The 17,477-nt window shown below is 42.2% G+C and overlaps 1 protein-coding gene across 2 annotated transcripts in view; it reads left to right on the forward strand.

The window, feature by feature from the left end:
• The window catches only part of LOC139106073 (uncharacterized), a 278,883-nt gene that overhangs the window by 93,361 nt on the left and 168,045 nt on the right, over positions 1-17,477 (forward strand). For both annotated transcript variants that reach the window (XM_070662553.1, XM_070662554.1), the window contains exon 5: positions 119-1,176. In XM_070662553.1, coding sequence (XP_070518654.1) covers positions 119-1,176 — 1,058 coding nt within the window. The remainder of the gene's footprint in view (positions 1-118; positions 1,177-17,477) is intronic.

Consider the following 17,477-nt stretch of genomic DNA (forward strand, 5'->3'; position numbering starts at 1 on the left):
TATCATTAACGCTTCGTTTTTCGTTGGCTCGCGCGGCGATGGTCGGCGCGTTAACGACGAAACATACGTGAATCGTAGTATTATACGCGGGCTACTATGTTGCGTTATCATTTGGCAGGAGGAGAGAGGCAAACGACAAGGTGGTGGCGGCGTCAGCAGCGGTGGAGGCGGCGGTGGCGGTAATTCCAGCGCAGGAAGGGGGAACACCGCCACTCATGGCGCCGAGACGCCCTCTAATCTGGCCAGTATCACGCCGACCGCGCGAGAAGTAACACGCGTCGCGGTTGCACGACAGCGGTCCTCCCACAAGACGTGTGACGTGCGCAACAGCAACAACAACAATAATAATAACAACATCAGCAAGGAAAATCTGTTGCAAGAGACCAGCGTTGATTGCGATTCTCGGTGTTACGTTGAACCCGCGAAAAGTCATCACCATCATCATTACCACCATCATCAAACTCGTGGAATCGGCGGTGGTAGCGTTACCAACGGTGTCATCGGGAATGTCTTCCCGGAGAGCGGTAGCGGCCCGTACAACGAGGTAACCACGTTCGACAAGTACAAAGGCACCGGATCGGAATCGAACCGGGCCGGAAGCAGCGACGCGGTTCAAAATCGCCCGAGCGACAAATCCATGCTGAAGATCGAGAAGCTATCGGGAAAAGCCGCATTGCACGGCGGGGGCGAGCCAGCGGGTAGCAAGTGCGGCTCGGAGAGAATGAAGTCGAGCACGCAGGAGGTCGGTTACAACAAGCACGAGATCAGTAAGGTCAAGAGCCACGACGCTGGGCATGGCTACAAGGTCGAGAATCTACGTTACTACGGCGAGCTGAAAGGCTACGCCACCGAGTTCAAGTCTTACGGTGCCGTGGACAAGCAGCCGGCGTCCGTGCTGGTGTCCGCACACGAGAAGTCGCATCTCCACGCGCCCACCTCGTGCGAAAAGTCCGACAAGTGTCACGGTAAAACGCCGTCTTCGTCCGCGCAGAGTTACGGCCTGGCCAAGATTGGCCAGCCGGAGAAGAGTCACCACGGCGAACATTATTATCATAGATCATCGCATTCGAAGCCGAACGTGTATCAGGTGTACCAAGAGACCAAGTACTCGTACAACGTGAGCGGGATGCCCGGGACGCCGGCGCAGGCCAGCGCAGCCGCGGCCTTCTTCGCAAGGTCAGTATTCATTCAATCTAGCGAATACGATAGCATGTCACGATAGCGTGCTGACGATGCACCTGCTGACGCATCTGACGCAAGCGTCCCAATTACCGTGATATCTCAAGTCTTCCGGTATCGCGAGTTTCAGTTAACTGCACGTGATCTTTTTTCGCAAAAATACGAAGTTCAAGAAATACATCGTACATAATCACATTTATGTACAAATCATTTATTATTATTATTATTACATTTTCTTTACTTTATCTTTTTAACGATTTGCATTTCGATAAATGTTTATTGAAATTTTTTTATCTGCTTGAAATTTGTACATTGCGTGAACGCACGATGCAGAGCTTTAGCGCGAGAATTTTAAAAAGAAAAATTTAACGCGAAGATCTTGTATTATTTTTTTCTTTTGATTAATTCTGGTTTTTTAATGCTGGATATCTCGGTACGTCGGCGTAATGACATTGCGTTCACGGTTGATGGTTAATAAATAAAAATGAAAAGACAGGAATTTTATTCAAGTGGCTCGAGCATGCGAAAGTTTATTGCGGCCGTCATGATTTTTGTTTGTTTCGAGAAATGTAAACTCTCATCTTATGTCGCGCGCGAGGCGATCAATTTGCAAGACCATAACCGGTGCGTACAGATTTTGCGTTCCGTTAGCATAAATCTATGCGTTTATTAAATGTAAAAAAGTCGAAACATTTTTCATCGTTATCTGGAGTCTGCTTCTTGGAGCGTGAACGCAATCGAAGCACTGTTCGCGATACGTTGGCAAAAGCATTATTTATTACGTGAATCAATAGCCTGTTTACTCGAGAAATTAGTAAACTCTATGCGCCGGCTCAATCGAGTACTCGCAAATCAAACTTTAATTAACAAGAACTTCCGCGTGCGCACCGGTAAACAACAGAGGAAAATTTTAAACGCGCATAAAAGCTCAGCCGTCTTGTATTTTCCTCGTGAGAACGCGACATCAAACGAACAAGCGCTCTATTGTCCCTCATGTCATTTTCTTACTTATTTGAAGCATGATTCTCCGCGTTTTAACGCGGATAATCGCAATTATGCGAGCGCAGAAGGCTGTAGAATGGCACTCGGGTTTGTCATTTATTCCTTTTCGTAATAGGTGCGAAGAGCCTCGGTTTTCCGACTTGTTGGTCTGATAAAGCGTGTTTTCATCCCACGGCATCCTCGTAGAAACACGCGAGACCTGGTTAGGCTCGGTCCCGAGCTTTGATCTTAGCTCGCGTATTTTCGACGTATTTTCCCATATGAAAGCACGTAGATCTTGCGTGCGAGGACGCGAGCACAAGTAAGCGCGGATTGCATGCGGTTTATACGCGGGAGAGAAGGAAGGGGCGGGGGGAGAAAAGCTCTTTCTCTTTCCAAGGGTTCCGCGGTCACAGCCGTCTTTTCCTTTAACCTTAGGCACGAACCTCAGCCCTTTAATAACCTTGCTCATAGCTCGTGGATATTGTGAAAGCAGAATGCCATTCTTGGGAGGGTCGCCTCCTCGCACATCCCCCGTCTTCACCTTTCGTTCTCGCCCGCTCGCGTATGTTCGCGTACAAAAGCGCGCGGGCGAATACGCGTGAGTTATTAGCGGCGGCTAATTACGTACTACGCTTAATAACGATGCGCGTCGAGAATCGAAAGTTTTCTGGACCGGGTAGGGGACCGGTGGGAGGAGAGAGAACGCTCGAGGGAGGGTTCTCCGTTAGCGCCGGACTTGGGCAAATTATTCAAAGCGAATGGAACTGTTATTAACCGGATGCTCCGCTGTCTGTGCATATAATAAGCCTGAGCTTTCAGCGAGCAAGCGCGACCGTGGACGGCTTTAGGCTTACGCGAGTTTTAATAGCGTTTTCGGCGCACCGATGGGCCCCGGTTAATCATCGAGATACGCGACCGGGGGGGATTCAAGTCGCAATCGACGCGGTCAAATTAAACATGCGGCATACGGATTTGCCCTTTTATCTTCAACTATCTCGCGCTTTCAATTATTTCATGCATCAAATGCGAATGTATCACCTATCGAGTTCGCTCTTCCTTTGAAATACGGCTGGCGTATCAACTTTCGAGTGTTTGTTAAAATATTTTTCACCTGCTGCAAAAGTACCTTTCGCTCCTTTAAAATAATTGGATATCGACGATACCGAAAACAAGCTGTCAAGAGAACGGCGGAGAGAATAATTGTTAAATGATAGAAATTTTCTGCGCTTTTTCTTTTGGTTAATTCGTCGACTTTACAAAAGTTATATTTTTGTCTTTACTTTTACTTTTCCGCGCCAGCTACAGTAAATACCGCAGCTAAGATGCGTCGCGTGATGTATGGCGTGTACTTACAAGTCAGTTAGTCGGATCGTCATTAACGTATAATAGCGTATAGCGACCGTTTGAGTGATCGTGCCTCGTGTCCCAATGACTTGAATGCGCTCGTGCCGAGACACACAGTGGCGCCTGTTCTGCACATACCGTCTATTTAATACCTTCTTCCTTTTGCTCTTTAACGATTCCTTAGAATGGACAGTAGTCTCGTAGGAAGTTGTTGTGTGACGAGAATTGAAATTAATTGTGTACCACGCATACATTAATGAGCGCTTTTAACTCTTTACAGCACTAATCGAACTACAAAATTTATTATTTTTATTTTAAACGTAATATAATTTATATTTATTATTAACGTCGATGTTAATTATTAGCATTTCTAATTACATAAAATATTAAATAGATATAAAATGAGCATTTATAATTAAAAGGAATATTGATCAATATATTTCTGCACGAGCAAGCGAGATATAAGTTGATTTAATGAAGATAACGATATTTTCTACGTATATAAAAGAATAGAATATTTAGAATTATACTTCTTTTAGAAATGTGTCCCGACTCTTCCTCATTTTCAAGATTATTCTTGTTCGCGAACTTGTTATTAAACTCCCGTATCTTGTTCGATATCGCGAGGACGATCTACCGCTGCGATCTGATCATTTCCACGGTTCGCGGAAGCCAGATGTAAATCCATTTCGTGAATGCGGTGCAAAGTTGCCAAGAGTGGCTGCGCCCTTTTTTTTTTTTTTCCAAATTTTCTCGCAGTCTAACTCCGATAGAGGTCGATTTCCCGATGGGCTACGCCGTGGCCCCCTCGTAAAGTTGAAATTTCAAAACTTTCGCATCGGAGTTACCTATGGCAGGTACGGGCAAATAAAATTGACCTAGGCTGCGCATTCCCCGGTATAAGCGGAAGAGAGAAAGAAGGGCATCGGGCGAAGAAGAGAAGTGGAGGATAACTGAAGGTGGTGGGCCAAGTCTACCCGTATTGTTGGCTGTCGTGATTTTATTGCCCCTTTATATTGCTTCTGCGATACTCGCTTCTTTCTCTCCCCCCCTCGACTCTTGCGCCACGCTCATTTCCTTTTCTTCATCTCACCTTTAAGTCCGTCGCTGTCTCTCACCTCCTGCCCCAGGAGTCGCGAGTGCGATTTTTACGAGGCAGCTCGTCTCGCGTCTCTCGACGATGCAGCCCGCCCGCCCGCCATTCTTGAAAATTGCAATTTCAAGGATTGCGATAGTCGGAATCGCTCGTCGTAATCGAGGAACGGGAAATGATATCGGAGCGCGGAAGCGGATTGCGACCCTAACTCAGAAATCGCGCGAGCTATTGTTAAAACCGCGCTTGAAAGGCAGCCGAGCTATTACACCGCGCTCGTTTCTTGTGCCGCCGCATGTAAACATATTTTATATCCTTTTCCTACGTCGAAAAATTATCATAGAAATGCAACATCGCGTATTTAACTGGTTATTTGAATGAACGGGTGGAGTTTTTTTTATTTGTTTCCGAAGCATTGAAACGCGTACACCATCGTGGAATCGCGGAAACGGAAGATCTTCGAATCTTTCCCCGAACGAGAAGCACGGAGTTTATGCCCGCACCTCCTTATCCCACACATATTTATTGCATATAGAATTTTGTTTTCGTACCCGAGCGTGGGCAACGTGATAGTATATACCAGTATCCTATTATACGTATTCGGATAACCTTTAATTAGACAGATGGGATGCGCGGGCCGAATAAATAATACTCGTAGAAACGCGCATCCTATTTAATTTGAGACTCGAAAGAAGATCGTTATCTCATTACATGTGCGGTGTATCGCGCTTGTGCGAGGCGATGATTATTAATGCGCGAATAAGAAACGTGTGTGAAATTGTTCGATAGAATGCAAATTCGCTTTTTTTTTTTTTTTTCTCTTTACAATGGAATTTAGTTTGAATAGAAAGTACATCGCGCGACACACAGCCAATGTGATAATAAAATATATTTAGCAAGGAGTCAAAGTTTGCGAAGTGCCTCGTTACGGGAGTCAGCGACAAGCCTACTGACAACCCCGAACACATCCTGTGGGTCACCCAGTGATCCCCAGGCTCTTCGTTCAACAGGTAGCGCTCTCTCGTAGCCCGAGTTCGCTGGCGACCTAGCCCTCTCCATTATATTCATATCATGTAAATGCGCCCTACCGCGCTTCGGTCGGCTCCTATTTTCCACCCTTGTGCCAAGTCAGACGTAAACTTGTACCAAACGAAAGAGAGAAGAGGAGAGGAAAAATGAAAGAAAGAAAAAGAAAAAAATGAAAAAAAGAGAGAGAAAGAGAGAGAGAGAGGAAGAGACGAGTTTGAAAAAGAAAAGGATGGGGAAATGCTATTTCTTGCTTTACATTTATTCTAATAGCATAATACCAGCTGTCTTGACATCTGGACGTGGCGCCTCGTTTGTCGTAATGCCTTCTTGGTTTATATCTCCGTCGCGATATCACTCGATTATCTTCGCCGTCGATTTGCTCTCTCGTTTCTTTTTTTAACTCCGATCTCTTCTTGAGAATCGTTCGCGCGTTGTAATTGAGGGGACGAGTAAACGGTGCGTTACATTAATAATTCCCCGCTAGTACATACGTTTATGGCTTATCGAATCTAAAAATTAATCGACAATCTCAACATGATTGGTGGACTAATTCTTTAACTGATCTAATTTCTCTTGCCGACAGCACGGAGGCAATTAAAACTACTTAAAGCGCGTGCTATCTTTATGCACTAGTTAATTAATGCGGACGTTACGGTAAACGTTCTCGGGAAGTTTTTTTTTTTCAAATACAAAAATATAATTTTTTTTTTCTTTAACCATTTAGTAATCTTTTTGTTTCTTTTGTGACTCCGTTATCTTTAATCTTAAATCTATCTTTATATCTTTATATTCTTTCTTGTATCTTTATTAACGCTGTGCATGTATTATCGCGTATTATCTTTCTCCACCTTCTGCACGTAGCACTCTGAGAGGATTTTCATTTTAGTACGTAAGCAATATATGTGCACGCATACATTTAAGGGCATGTATATGTATATTTACACATGTGAATGAATTCGAGATAAAATTAATTTTAGTTTTGTAGAAGAAAGAAATTTAACCATTGAAATAGTTTAACCCAAAGAAACAAGCTAGCATACTTTTTTTTATATTACTTATACATATATAGTTCACCGATAGATCGATTTATTTCTGACCGTGATAATGTATCTCGTATATAAAGTTAATCAATAATGAATAATCGATTTATTAAAAAGCTAATCTGAGTAATCCAAGACTAATAGTTCCAATTAATTTACTTTAATTGTTAATTTCAAGATGTCTATTTTTATTATTCATTACCTTCTTAGACACTAAATGGGTAACTTGGAACTCTCTTTATTATGGTGCACTTTATATTAGATTAAATTCGTGAAACAATCTCGACTTGTTACAAAACTCATTATTAACATAATGCGCTTTAATGGAAAATAGTTGAAATTTGATTGGTGTAGCGTTGCAAATTCAACGGTGAAGTTAAATATTTCCTAATATTAATATTAAGATTAATTCTCGCGAATACTGCAATCGTTCGCAATGTAGAAACCCGTTTTATCACTTCTCATCGGCTCTTCAATTCTTACGGGGCCATAAGAAATTCCTTCTGGGATTGAAAAGGCACCTTTATCATCTTTGTTGTAACGTAAAAGCATCAATGGTACTAAATGCGTGCACTCCGCAAGTCGTTAAGCAGCCTGCGTGCGCGAGTCCACGAGAGACGTCGTCGCCGATTCTTTTTCGGTGCTCCGATTGAGACCTCGATTTCGCCAATTAGAGGTGAAATGCCTGCATTACGTCGATTAACCGGCGGCATCTTAACGAGTTTCACGGGCGATTATTAAAAGCCGATAGTGAAGACAACCGGTCTGTGTATCAAGCGCGCTCACGTGGGAAGCCAACAGTTTGTAATTACACCCTTGCTCGACGTGCGCGCATACGCGAACCAATGTACAGGCAATTATGTCACACTTCGATCTCGATATTACTTTTCAATTTGATATTGCCGACGTCGATGGACGCGCCTGGCTACTTTGACGCTCGGATCGTATATCTGCGTTTTTGCGCTGCCTGCCAATTAACATGTGTCTGCGTGCACGCGGACGATCGCGATTAGCCGGTAAAAGCACCACGGATATTGAAATCGCACTTCAAATGACGGATACGAGAAAACAGCGAACATATCATTTGCAAACTTATCCGCGTAGCGTCGTATATAAAAGAGCGCATCTCGATTTATTACGATTTTATCAACGTCGGTGGTTATGGTAACGTTACACATAGTCGTTTTGTAAGCCTCTGAAAGGTTACCGAGTATCAGAGGAATCACCAAATTTATTCGAAAAAAATTCCTATCGCGTTATACAGGATGTTTCCAAACAACGGACACAGAAATGAAAGTACAATCGAGCGACTTGATGCAATTCAAACTGTTTTACAGTAGCTTTGTGTCAGGAGAATTTCGTACACGCGCCACGAGATTTCGGGTACCTGTCCGAGAATATCGGAAGCGCATGAGCGTCATTAGTTATCCAGCATTATGGCCGAGGAACGATTCGAATCAATTTGGAGGTTCGTAACCTAACCCCGTCTGCGGGGGGCCCGTGACCGCTTCATATATCACGGCGGTCACCGGTCGAAAGGCGTCGACCAAACGATAGGGCGGAATTCTCTCTCAGATTTCGGCTTTTATGTATTGTGACTAAAAGTACATGTTAAGAAACGAGCTAACGTCGAACGTAATTCTTTTAAATACCATCGCTAGGAGGCTGCTAGGAAATTCGAAATATCATAGTTTTGGATTAGAAATAGCTGAGACAAAACGGAAAACCCGCAGTGATCATTGAAATAATTGAATTTAATTACGCAACGATTTTTTTTTATCGTCGAATGCGCGAAGGACATTGCGTTTTATCCGCGTCATATATTTGCCTTTCGGCGTTACCGTGACCAAGCGTGATAGAGCGTGTCAAGTATTGTGTATCATGTAGACGTGGGAAATTGATCAGAGGGATGAATGTGTGACGCTAGAACGTTAGGTAATTTGTCGCCGAACAGCTCCGCAAGCACGAATATCTTATATCTAATTTATTATACTGCCAAAAAGATTTACAGCGATAAATCGGTAAACTGCGCGATGGAATAAAAATTGGCATAAATATTAAGACCCGCGATAATAAAATTTTAGCAAAATTGATAATTTACTTCAATTAATTTATCTATAATAAATTTTTTTTATTATTATTTATTTGAATTTGAATAAAGCAAAAAAATGCACATGGTTTTTGTGTCATGTTTATGCTATTGCAAGTAGAAGCAACATATATTTCAGAGAGATTATTATGGTTTATTCCGTGCTTTTTACGTTCTGATTGCAATATATGATATTATAAAGCATTATTATTTAAATAATATTCTCCTTTGTGCAATGAGAGATTTTTTGAAAAACAGAGAGAGAGAAAAAAAAAATAGAAATACGGAAATAAACAACGCCGATCTTCTCTTTACGCTTTATGATTTTTTTGACTCCGTATCACTGGCGTTTAATTTAATTTCGCTGTTAGAGTCGCTGCCGTAGCGAGAGCTCGCGTATACGATCATTTCATTCTCCTTCCTCTCGCCGGCATTTTATCACGCGAGCAACAATCCAATCGATAAACAAATATAAACGAACGCGAGCGCCGGCGGGGGAGGGGGGGTGGTTGTCAGCGAAACGCACGAGCGGGTTCTAGGCTGGGGAATAAAAAAATATATATATTCCGTTCCATATATGAGCGAGCGAGAGTCGTTGCGCGTAGAACTTTTAATTTGCAAAAAGCACAATGCCGAACCATAGTTTCAATGACTCGTATTTCTAGACAAATGTGTCCGCCGACATTTCGACGAGTTGTTTTTTTGTAACTTGCACTGTTATTTGTTTGCTTTGCAGCAGTCCGCAAACAAGCTTCCCCGCGTCTCTCTTTTTTTTCTGCTCGTTCTCTACGTATCCTCCAATAAATTTTTATATATAACACAGCCACCCTCTCGGGTTCATAAAGATCAGTTTTGTACTTATGCATCTTGGTAAATAAAACATATGACGCGACTGGCCGAAATTAAAATAAATGTTTCGCGACTTCTATTGATTTTCTGACTCCTTTCTATCTAGTTTGTAGTTAAGCGAATATTATCCACTGATCAACTCAGTTCATATTTATATGGTTCGCATCTGTACTATACATATACATATATTGGAAATGAAACATTCGCGTATCTATTTGTAAAAACGTAGGTTTGTAAAAGAAGTTTCACCAAATCCCGGACGATGCCATTAATATCACGGGCCGAGAAGTGCTTTGTGGCTACGAACACGTAGTCAGTTTCAACGATTCGCCGAATGTTTATATTTTATGCGTGCATGTTCTTTTACGCGTGCAGTATTTACGCTGGATATTTTATATAATAGCAATGAAAATTTGAATTTTATCTTTCGAAACGGACGCCGTGAGATATCATAAAAATTTTTTTTTTAAATATTTAGGAGGACCTGATCGCGTAATAGAATCAATTTCTAAATCGGACGAAATTGTTGAAATACTCACGTTCTCCAATATATTTAGTAGATAAAGAAAGAGGAAAAACTTTTAAAATTTGATTTATACTTTTGAAACATTTCTTCTTTTTTTCTTTTACAATGTCAAGTATATAACGTATTCCAGACGAATCCTTCTCGCAAACTCTAAGCGTCAGCTGCGTCAGCAGACTTTAGATCCAATTATAGATGCGACAAGTAAACGCATCTTACGAATTACAATTTTCCATCTCTTGGAGTTTCTCTTCCCACGTTTTATGTTGGTGGATTGCACTTAAAATATCGTTATGTTTTATTTATAATAACGCTGTTGGTTTTTAAAAAACATTTGTTTTTTTTTTAATATTGCCGCATTTATTTACCGATTTACTAATTATGGCGCCAAATAAAGGTGTAAACACGCATAATATTCGACGGGCTTCGTACGAATTCTCAATGAACTGTGCAAACAATAATCGGAGCACCGGAATAATTAGCGGAATAATTAATCACAGTTAATTCAGCGTGAATCATTATAAACTCTCTTCATGCTTCGCCGATCGGCGTCGCAAATTACTGTCGCCTCTAAAAATAAGCACACGCGTACCTGCAACAGTAACGTATTCGGTAGCAATGACTTTTTTCTTTTTTTTTCATTTTTTTTTAATCGGTCCACAACACGCTTGGACCTGTCGTTTTTCCCGAGATACAGAACACCGTGATCTCGTAACGGATGACGATAAAATACGCCCGTGCATGCTCGGGCGCCGGTAATCGCCACGACAAAATAACGAACAGCTCAATTAGACGCATCGTAAAATGCAAATGTATGCGCGTGCCGCTTGCGAACGTGCTAGGCAAACGTTTCTTGTGTCCGGGTGTACATGCGTGTGTGCTTGACCGCGTCTCGACTGGATACGAGGGAGCATAAGTAGAAAAGTCGTCCGTCCGGAACCGAACGGACGTAATAACTTTAATTGTTAATTAACGCTAGCTTTGCGCCGGCTGTACCCGGTTGAGGCCCTTGCGCCCCTTGAATATTATCCTCGACAGACTGACCCTTTGTTCTTTGTCTTCGACAACTCTTTGCAGATTCGAATGCTCTTTCCTGAACTCTCCCGGCCGCGTTTCGTCGCGAGATAATTAATCCTGTTGAATTTAATTACACCGGCCCCGCAATGCGTTTACGGTGGATGTTTGTGTGTTTTTAATTAGTGCAGCTCCCGCTGGTTGTACACTAAGATACGGAATATCGTGCATACATCGTGCAGTTTTAATTTAATCGCGCAGCTCGTGCGTACTTATACTCGGCGTTTTTATCGAATGTCGAATTGTTGAACCTTACGCGCATACCACTCCAAGCCAGCGTTTGTTTTTACCGATAAACAAAAGTATTTATCGGAGATGAAATGCATCGAGTTAAAAACTTCAGCCAGAGCATTTCAATTTCATTTGTTTTCTTCTCAACTAATTTGAAATTAATTCGTAATCTTCAATTTTTAATACGGGCATCAAAACTTATTGCGTGAGTACACAATTTCGTGCCTCTTCGGCACGTACTTAAAAGGGCTTCCTTTTAACGAGAGAAGAACTGAGTACCTAAGCAGCTTTCGCCTTATTGTCACGGAACAGTCACTTTTTGTTACTTCTTCTCCAGATTAAGAGCGCGCTTAATATTGCCATTTTCTCCTCGGCCGACTAGCCCGTTGGTACTTTATAATAAAAAGAGAGAAGCTTCTTAATCTTTATTGTTGCCTGTATATATGTATATATATATATATTTTTTTTTTATAAATTTAGTATTACATTATAAAATTTTATATTTTTTTATTCACGACAAGAATTCTTTTTTTTTAATTTTTTTTTGCGTCACGAATTAATGGAGCAATAAAACACAATAAGTCGGTAACGATATCTTTCCTTTGTTGCAATTTGCTGCCATGAATGAGTGTCGATTCGTAATCGATTGCGTGCATTTGACGTATCACGGTGTAACTAGAGTGTAAGAAGCCATCGCATAAATAGGATTTGTCAAATGGCCCGACGTAAAAAGAGCCGATCGTGCAGGACTCCTGCAAGGCGGCTCTTTGTGCGAACTCGATAGTCCATTCATCATCCTGGCTACTCGATCAACGCCTAGTAACGCGCCATTTTCATGAAGAAAATGCCGAGGAGAATGCGGATTACGTCGCCCAGTCAGACTTTCTACAACGTCAACTTATCACTTGATAATAACGTGTCTTGGAATATGCAAATATATGATTAAATATACGGTGGCTGTATAATTATTCTTCTTATGCATGGAGCGATATCGAAATAAGACGATAGCTTTGGTTAAATATCTCTGCGCAAAACGAAATTCGCACACTCGTTTTTAAACGCGAAATGCCCTTCCTCCGCTCGCGCTGTATGAAAGAACGTCGCGATTTCTTTCCTCCGCATTTCTCGTAACTTTAACGATGGTACGAGATAGGAAATACTAAGAGGGAAGCCCGTACCAGAAGATAGACCGATTCCTTCAGTGATTCTCGTCACATTCGAAGCTACTTCACAACTCACTTTGCTCTTGGAATTGCTTTCATTTGGGTGGTGGCGAACATTTGAGCAACAAATGGCACATTTTAGACAGCCGCACGATTTTCTTTCATTTTCTCGTGATTAACCGCCAGTTCATATAGCAGAAAAAAAAGGAAAAAAAAAAAAGAAAAGAGAACTAAACTATAAATTAATTTCACTTCTTTTATTTATTTTATCAAAGAGCCTAAGAAACTTGTTTATCGGAGAAGAGTATCAGAGAATCAAAGTATCAGGAACTTCCGGAAATATCGAGCGGCCAGCCGGGCGTATTAAGATCGTATTTGAGGTCGAATCGCTATATCCTGATGGATCGCTTGTCGATCACGTAATCTAATCCTCGCATCGCCACGACAATCCCCTCGTTGCGGGGAAATAATTTGTCATTCTGGCCGCGTTCGTGATCCTCCGCCCTTAAGATTTCGGCGATCGGCTCGGCGCGACGTAAACACTCGCTTTCCGTGCCTCGCGATATGACGATACATCTTCCCCGCGACTACACCGCGACGCCCGTCACTGCATTACGCCGGGGAGGGGGGGGGAGGGGAGAGAGAGGTGCAATGTGTGCTATCTCGCAAACAAAATGGATATGAAAGAACAAATACCGAATAAAAATGGCACGAACGCAACACGTCGCGCGCGGGATGATGGATCACGCGGACCTTTACAGTCGCTTTCTTCGAAACTCGATATCCAATATCGCATTCCTAAAGACTCATTTTCACGTGCCGTCGCGTTAAGGTAACTTCTGCCGTGACATTAAATCTATAGGCATTACGTTGTTACGAACCGGAGTTCTATGATCGTCGCGTTGTTAAGAGAATTATGGTCCGCTACGTGCGACGGCTTATGGATCGTCAAAACTTTGTGAACGGCGCAAGGTTGTAAGGCTCATCTTTATCGCGTGCTCGAGTCGTGGCAATTTGCATGCCGCTGAAGGGATTACGTTTTCTGGACATAATCTCCACGTGGGGAGAGATCGAATAGAATGTGGTCGGGCAAGTTTGAAAAATAATGTTTATTAGCGCGTATTTGTGTATTTTATTTAGAGTTCGAGTATGGTAATGATTTTCGTGCTCTCCATTAACGTGCGTGCGTGCGTGCATTTCGTTCCCGTTTCGATGCGTCTCGCGCATCGAGAGATGTCAACTCTTGATACAGCAAGTATTATATACGCGGACGACCACGAAAGCGCCGGACACGTTTCCGAATGCAGACTGTGACTGGCGCACGTGTGTCGACTCAGATCTCGAAGTTCGGCTACCCGGAAGGACAAGTCCGCCCTTTGAGGTCTGCACAGAGGGGTTCTCCGATATTCTTGAGAGTTGCGCGCGCGAAAAGGACGAACGAGCAGCTCGGACCGACGTGTGATTAAGTTTAATTTTCAGTCGCAGAGAAGACGCCGAAGTTTGCTCCTTTCACTCGCAGACATGTTCAAAAGTAGCCGAGTGTAGGGTTTTTTTTTTTTTTTTAACTTAACACCGTAACAAAAATTTTGTTTTTTCGAAATTTATTAAGTTAAGTTTTGATACACGATATACCGTCCCATTTTTTCGATAAGTACATTTATCTTTTTTTTGTGACGATATCTGGATAAATAATAATCGTCAGAATTCTTTAATTTTGAGATTAATATATAATTGACAAATTAATATAACCGGCAGATTAATGTAACTTATTATTTCTAGCGAGTACTTTCATGTCAGAGTGATCGCAACGTTATTATATTTATGTTAACGCGTGACATTATCTGCGATTAATTAATGATCTTTTTGATAGTAGTATTATCACATTTAATAAGACACGCTTCTCTTATCTATCGACATAGTACACGTATTACGGGAAGGAAGATCGTGTAAATGTTCCCAGATCGTGATCTGAAATCGAGTGTTCTAATGCGCGCATGTATCTACCCTCAAGTGCTATTAAAGTCGATGATTCGCCAATTAGAAGTCTCGCGTATATCAGCGGCACACGAAGCATCGTAGTACGTGCCGTTGCCGCTACCACTATTACTTCGCTCGTTATTTCGATGGTCACGCGAGAATGTCCCTCTTTCTCGTCTCGTTCCGAAGCCCGCATCCTCTGCCTCGCGAGTACACGCATTCTTTGCGTATCGAAGACAGACGTATCATCCGTCCAATCGGCCGCGTATTGTAACAGTTTAATCAAAATGATTGTTTGCCGCTTCTCTAAAGAGTCACACTGGCACAACGCTCGTTCATTTGTTTGATTCGAAAGCTCACGACTTTTTACGTACTTAAAAAGTAACCAAATAATGGCAGATTAAAAGATAGCGGTTGTATATTAGATTGGTATTTTAAGACAATTTAGTTTAATGGATTTTGATATGAGTCGATATAAAGAAAAACACATTTAGGTTAATGGACTTTAATTTAACGTAATTTAGTTGAGCCTCCCTACGATCCTGCATGTGACTTTCACTCTTCATTAATTTTTTTTTTTTTTTTTAAATTACAGAATAAAGAATCGGTATTTAAATCATAATTTTTATCTTTTACGTTTTGCAGATAACAAGTATGTACACCAGTGTATATTACGTAAATGAAAGAATTTAATCGGCCGGTATGATAATTTTACAATTTCTCTCTCTATTTGTAGAATATCATTACATTTTTACGTTCCATTTATTACGCGGGCGATAATAATTTAAAACCAGGATATCATTTCTGATTAAAAAAAAATAACTCATCCCGCTATAAATTTATTAAGATCAAGCTCATCGCACATGCAATTCTGCACCGTAAATTGCATCGTAATTTCTCACCGGGATACTTTCGCGATAATATCGCGCTCGTGAAAACGTGGTTTAATTTGTGGAACACGCGTTACGTAACAAAGTTGGCGAAAAATATTCACAAGTGAAAAGTATTCACGTCGACCGTGGTACCCTGTACTTAAATTGTTTCTCTTCGGTTCGTATTCGTTAAAAACCATTAAAGACGCGTTTCTTTCGCGATGTGACGATTCAGCTGCCACGGTATTCCGCTTTATTCCACCTCGAAAATTAGGTATGCGCATATGCTCGAGGAAGTCGCTGGTAGAAGCTGTACCGGTAAACACGAAATAACGAAGCTTCCGCTTCAACTCAACCTCCGGGACAAAATAGGCGGCAAGGCGGGATAGCTGGGTGATACTCAACGGCGCCTGTTTATACTTGGAGGACGAAATAAGTGAATAAATTTAATGGCGCCCTCGGTTATTCCATTACTTCGGTCGCCGATAAAATTGCATATAGATACGGATACCGTGGACAACTTCTCTGCTACGATTTCACGCAAATATTCCGCGCGCTGCGAAATACGCCAAGACGAAAGATAACCAAGTATGCCCTCCCACCGTTCCTCCCCTTTTTCGCCAAATTTAATTAAACCGCGATCTACAATCGCGTAACGGACCCTACACTTTTTATACGGCAATGAACACAATTCGGGCATCGGCATATTTATGGAAATTAAAAAGAATTAAATTTGCGTTTGATATATCAGCAGCTTTTAAATCTAAAGTTTTATTTTTTATTTTTTATTATTTTTTTTTTTATGCACGACATACAACGTGCAAATAAATTTTATATATATATAGAAGTATTTTTTTTGAAATTAGTGATGCGGTAAAAGGGGAACGTAATTAATTGTACGCGTAATGGGTGGAAGTAGCGATCGGGGAGATTCAAGGAAGGGATAGAGGGAGGGAGAGAGAGAGAGAGAGAGTGAGCTGGGATAGGGAGATACCGATATTTCTTAAACGAACTCACGCTGTCGTGGCGTGACGTTATCGCTTCATCGTGTAATATTGTAATTATATTGCTGCACGTCACGAAAGGCTTGGCAAGTAGCAAAAAAAAAGAAAAAAAAATATATGAGGCCACGATTCGTCCCGGTGAATGACGGTTACGTTATCCCAATCGTAGCCTTACATTTTACAATGTCGAGAACGTGCGTGACTTATCCGCTTCCTCGCGCGCACATAAAACAGTATTACCCGAAGCTCATTCCACTCGAGTTTATTAGATTTCGCGTGATTAACGCGGATGTTAACGATACGACATTTTTCAAAAGAGCAGCCATAAAAGTTTATATACCCTTGCGCGTTATTAGAGGCCAGTTGGCATTTGGATTTTCTAAGCCTTAATCTAATTCGAATCATATTTCAATATCTTTCGTTGCAAAAACTCCTGCGCGGTAAAAGGCGAAAAGACGAGAGACGGTCCATGTTCTTGCGCCCGGCATTACTTCTTTTTCCTTGCCATTATACGCGGTACGAAAATAACTTTCATTTTCCTCGCGCATCATCCGTCAACCGCGGCAAATTAATCGCCTGGAATCCATCGATTCAGCTGTATCTGCCCGTCTATCTCGATCTCTTAATCACGCGGCGCACCGCGTTTCTCCGCGCGTATTCACATACGTCCTCCGGCAGTGTAGCGCCGGCTTTATCTCAGATGGAGATTGGTCTCTCGGACCCGGGGCCGTGTGTGTTGGGTTGACAATGTTATGGATCACCAAGGGGGTGCCGTGCGTGCGTGCGTGCGTGCGTGCGCGCGTACATGCGTGCGTGCGTGCGGGCGTGCGGGCGTGCTAGTAGACGGGCCACACTCGGACAGTCGTGTAAGCATTCGTATAACGGTCCGGCCGGTTCCCCTTCGTCCTTCTTCAAGCATTGCCTCCTTATGAGCCCAGTCCCTTGGAAGGTGGGCGCCGCCACTAGGTCAAATGGAACGAACACGACGCCTTGTGTCGCTGCCGCTACCACAGATTGCTGGACCAC

This window comes from Cardiocondyla obscurior, linkage group LG10 (assembly GCF_019399895.1).
Source record: "Cardiocondyla obscurior isolate alpha-2009 linkage group LG10, Cobs3.1, whole genome shotgun sequence".
NCBI classification, from domain to species: Eukaryota; Metazoa; Arthropoda; class Insecta; order Hymenoptera; family Formicidae; genus Cardiocondyla; species Cardiocondyla obscurior.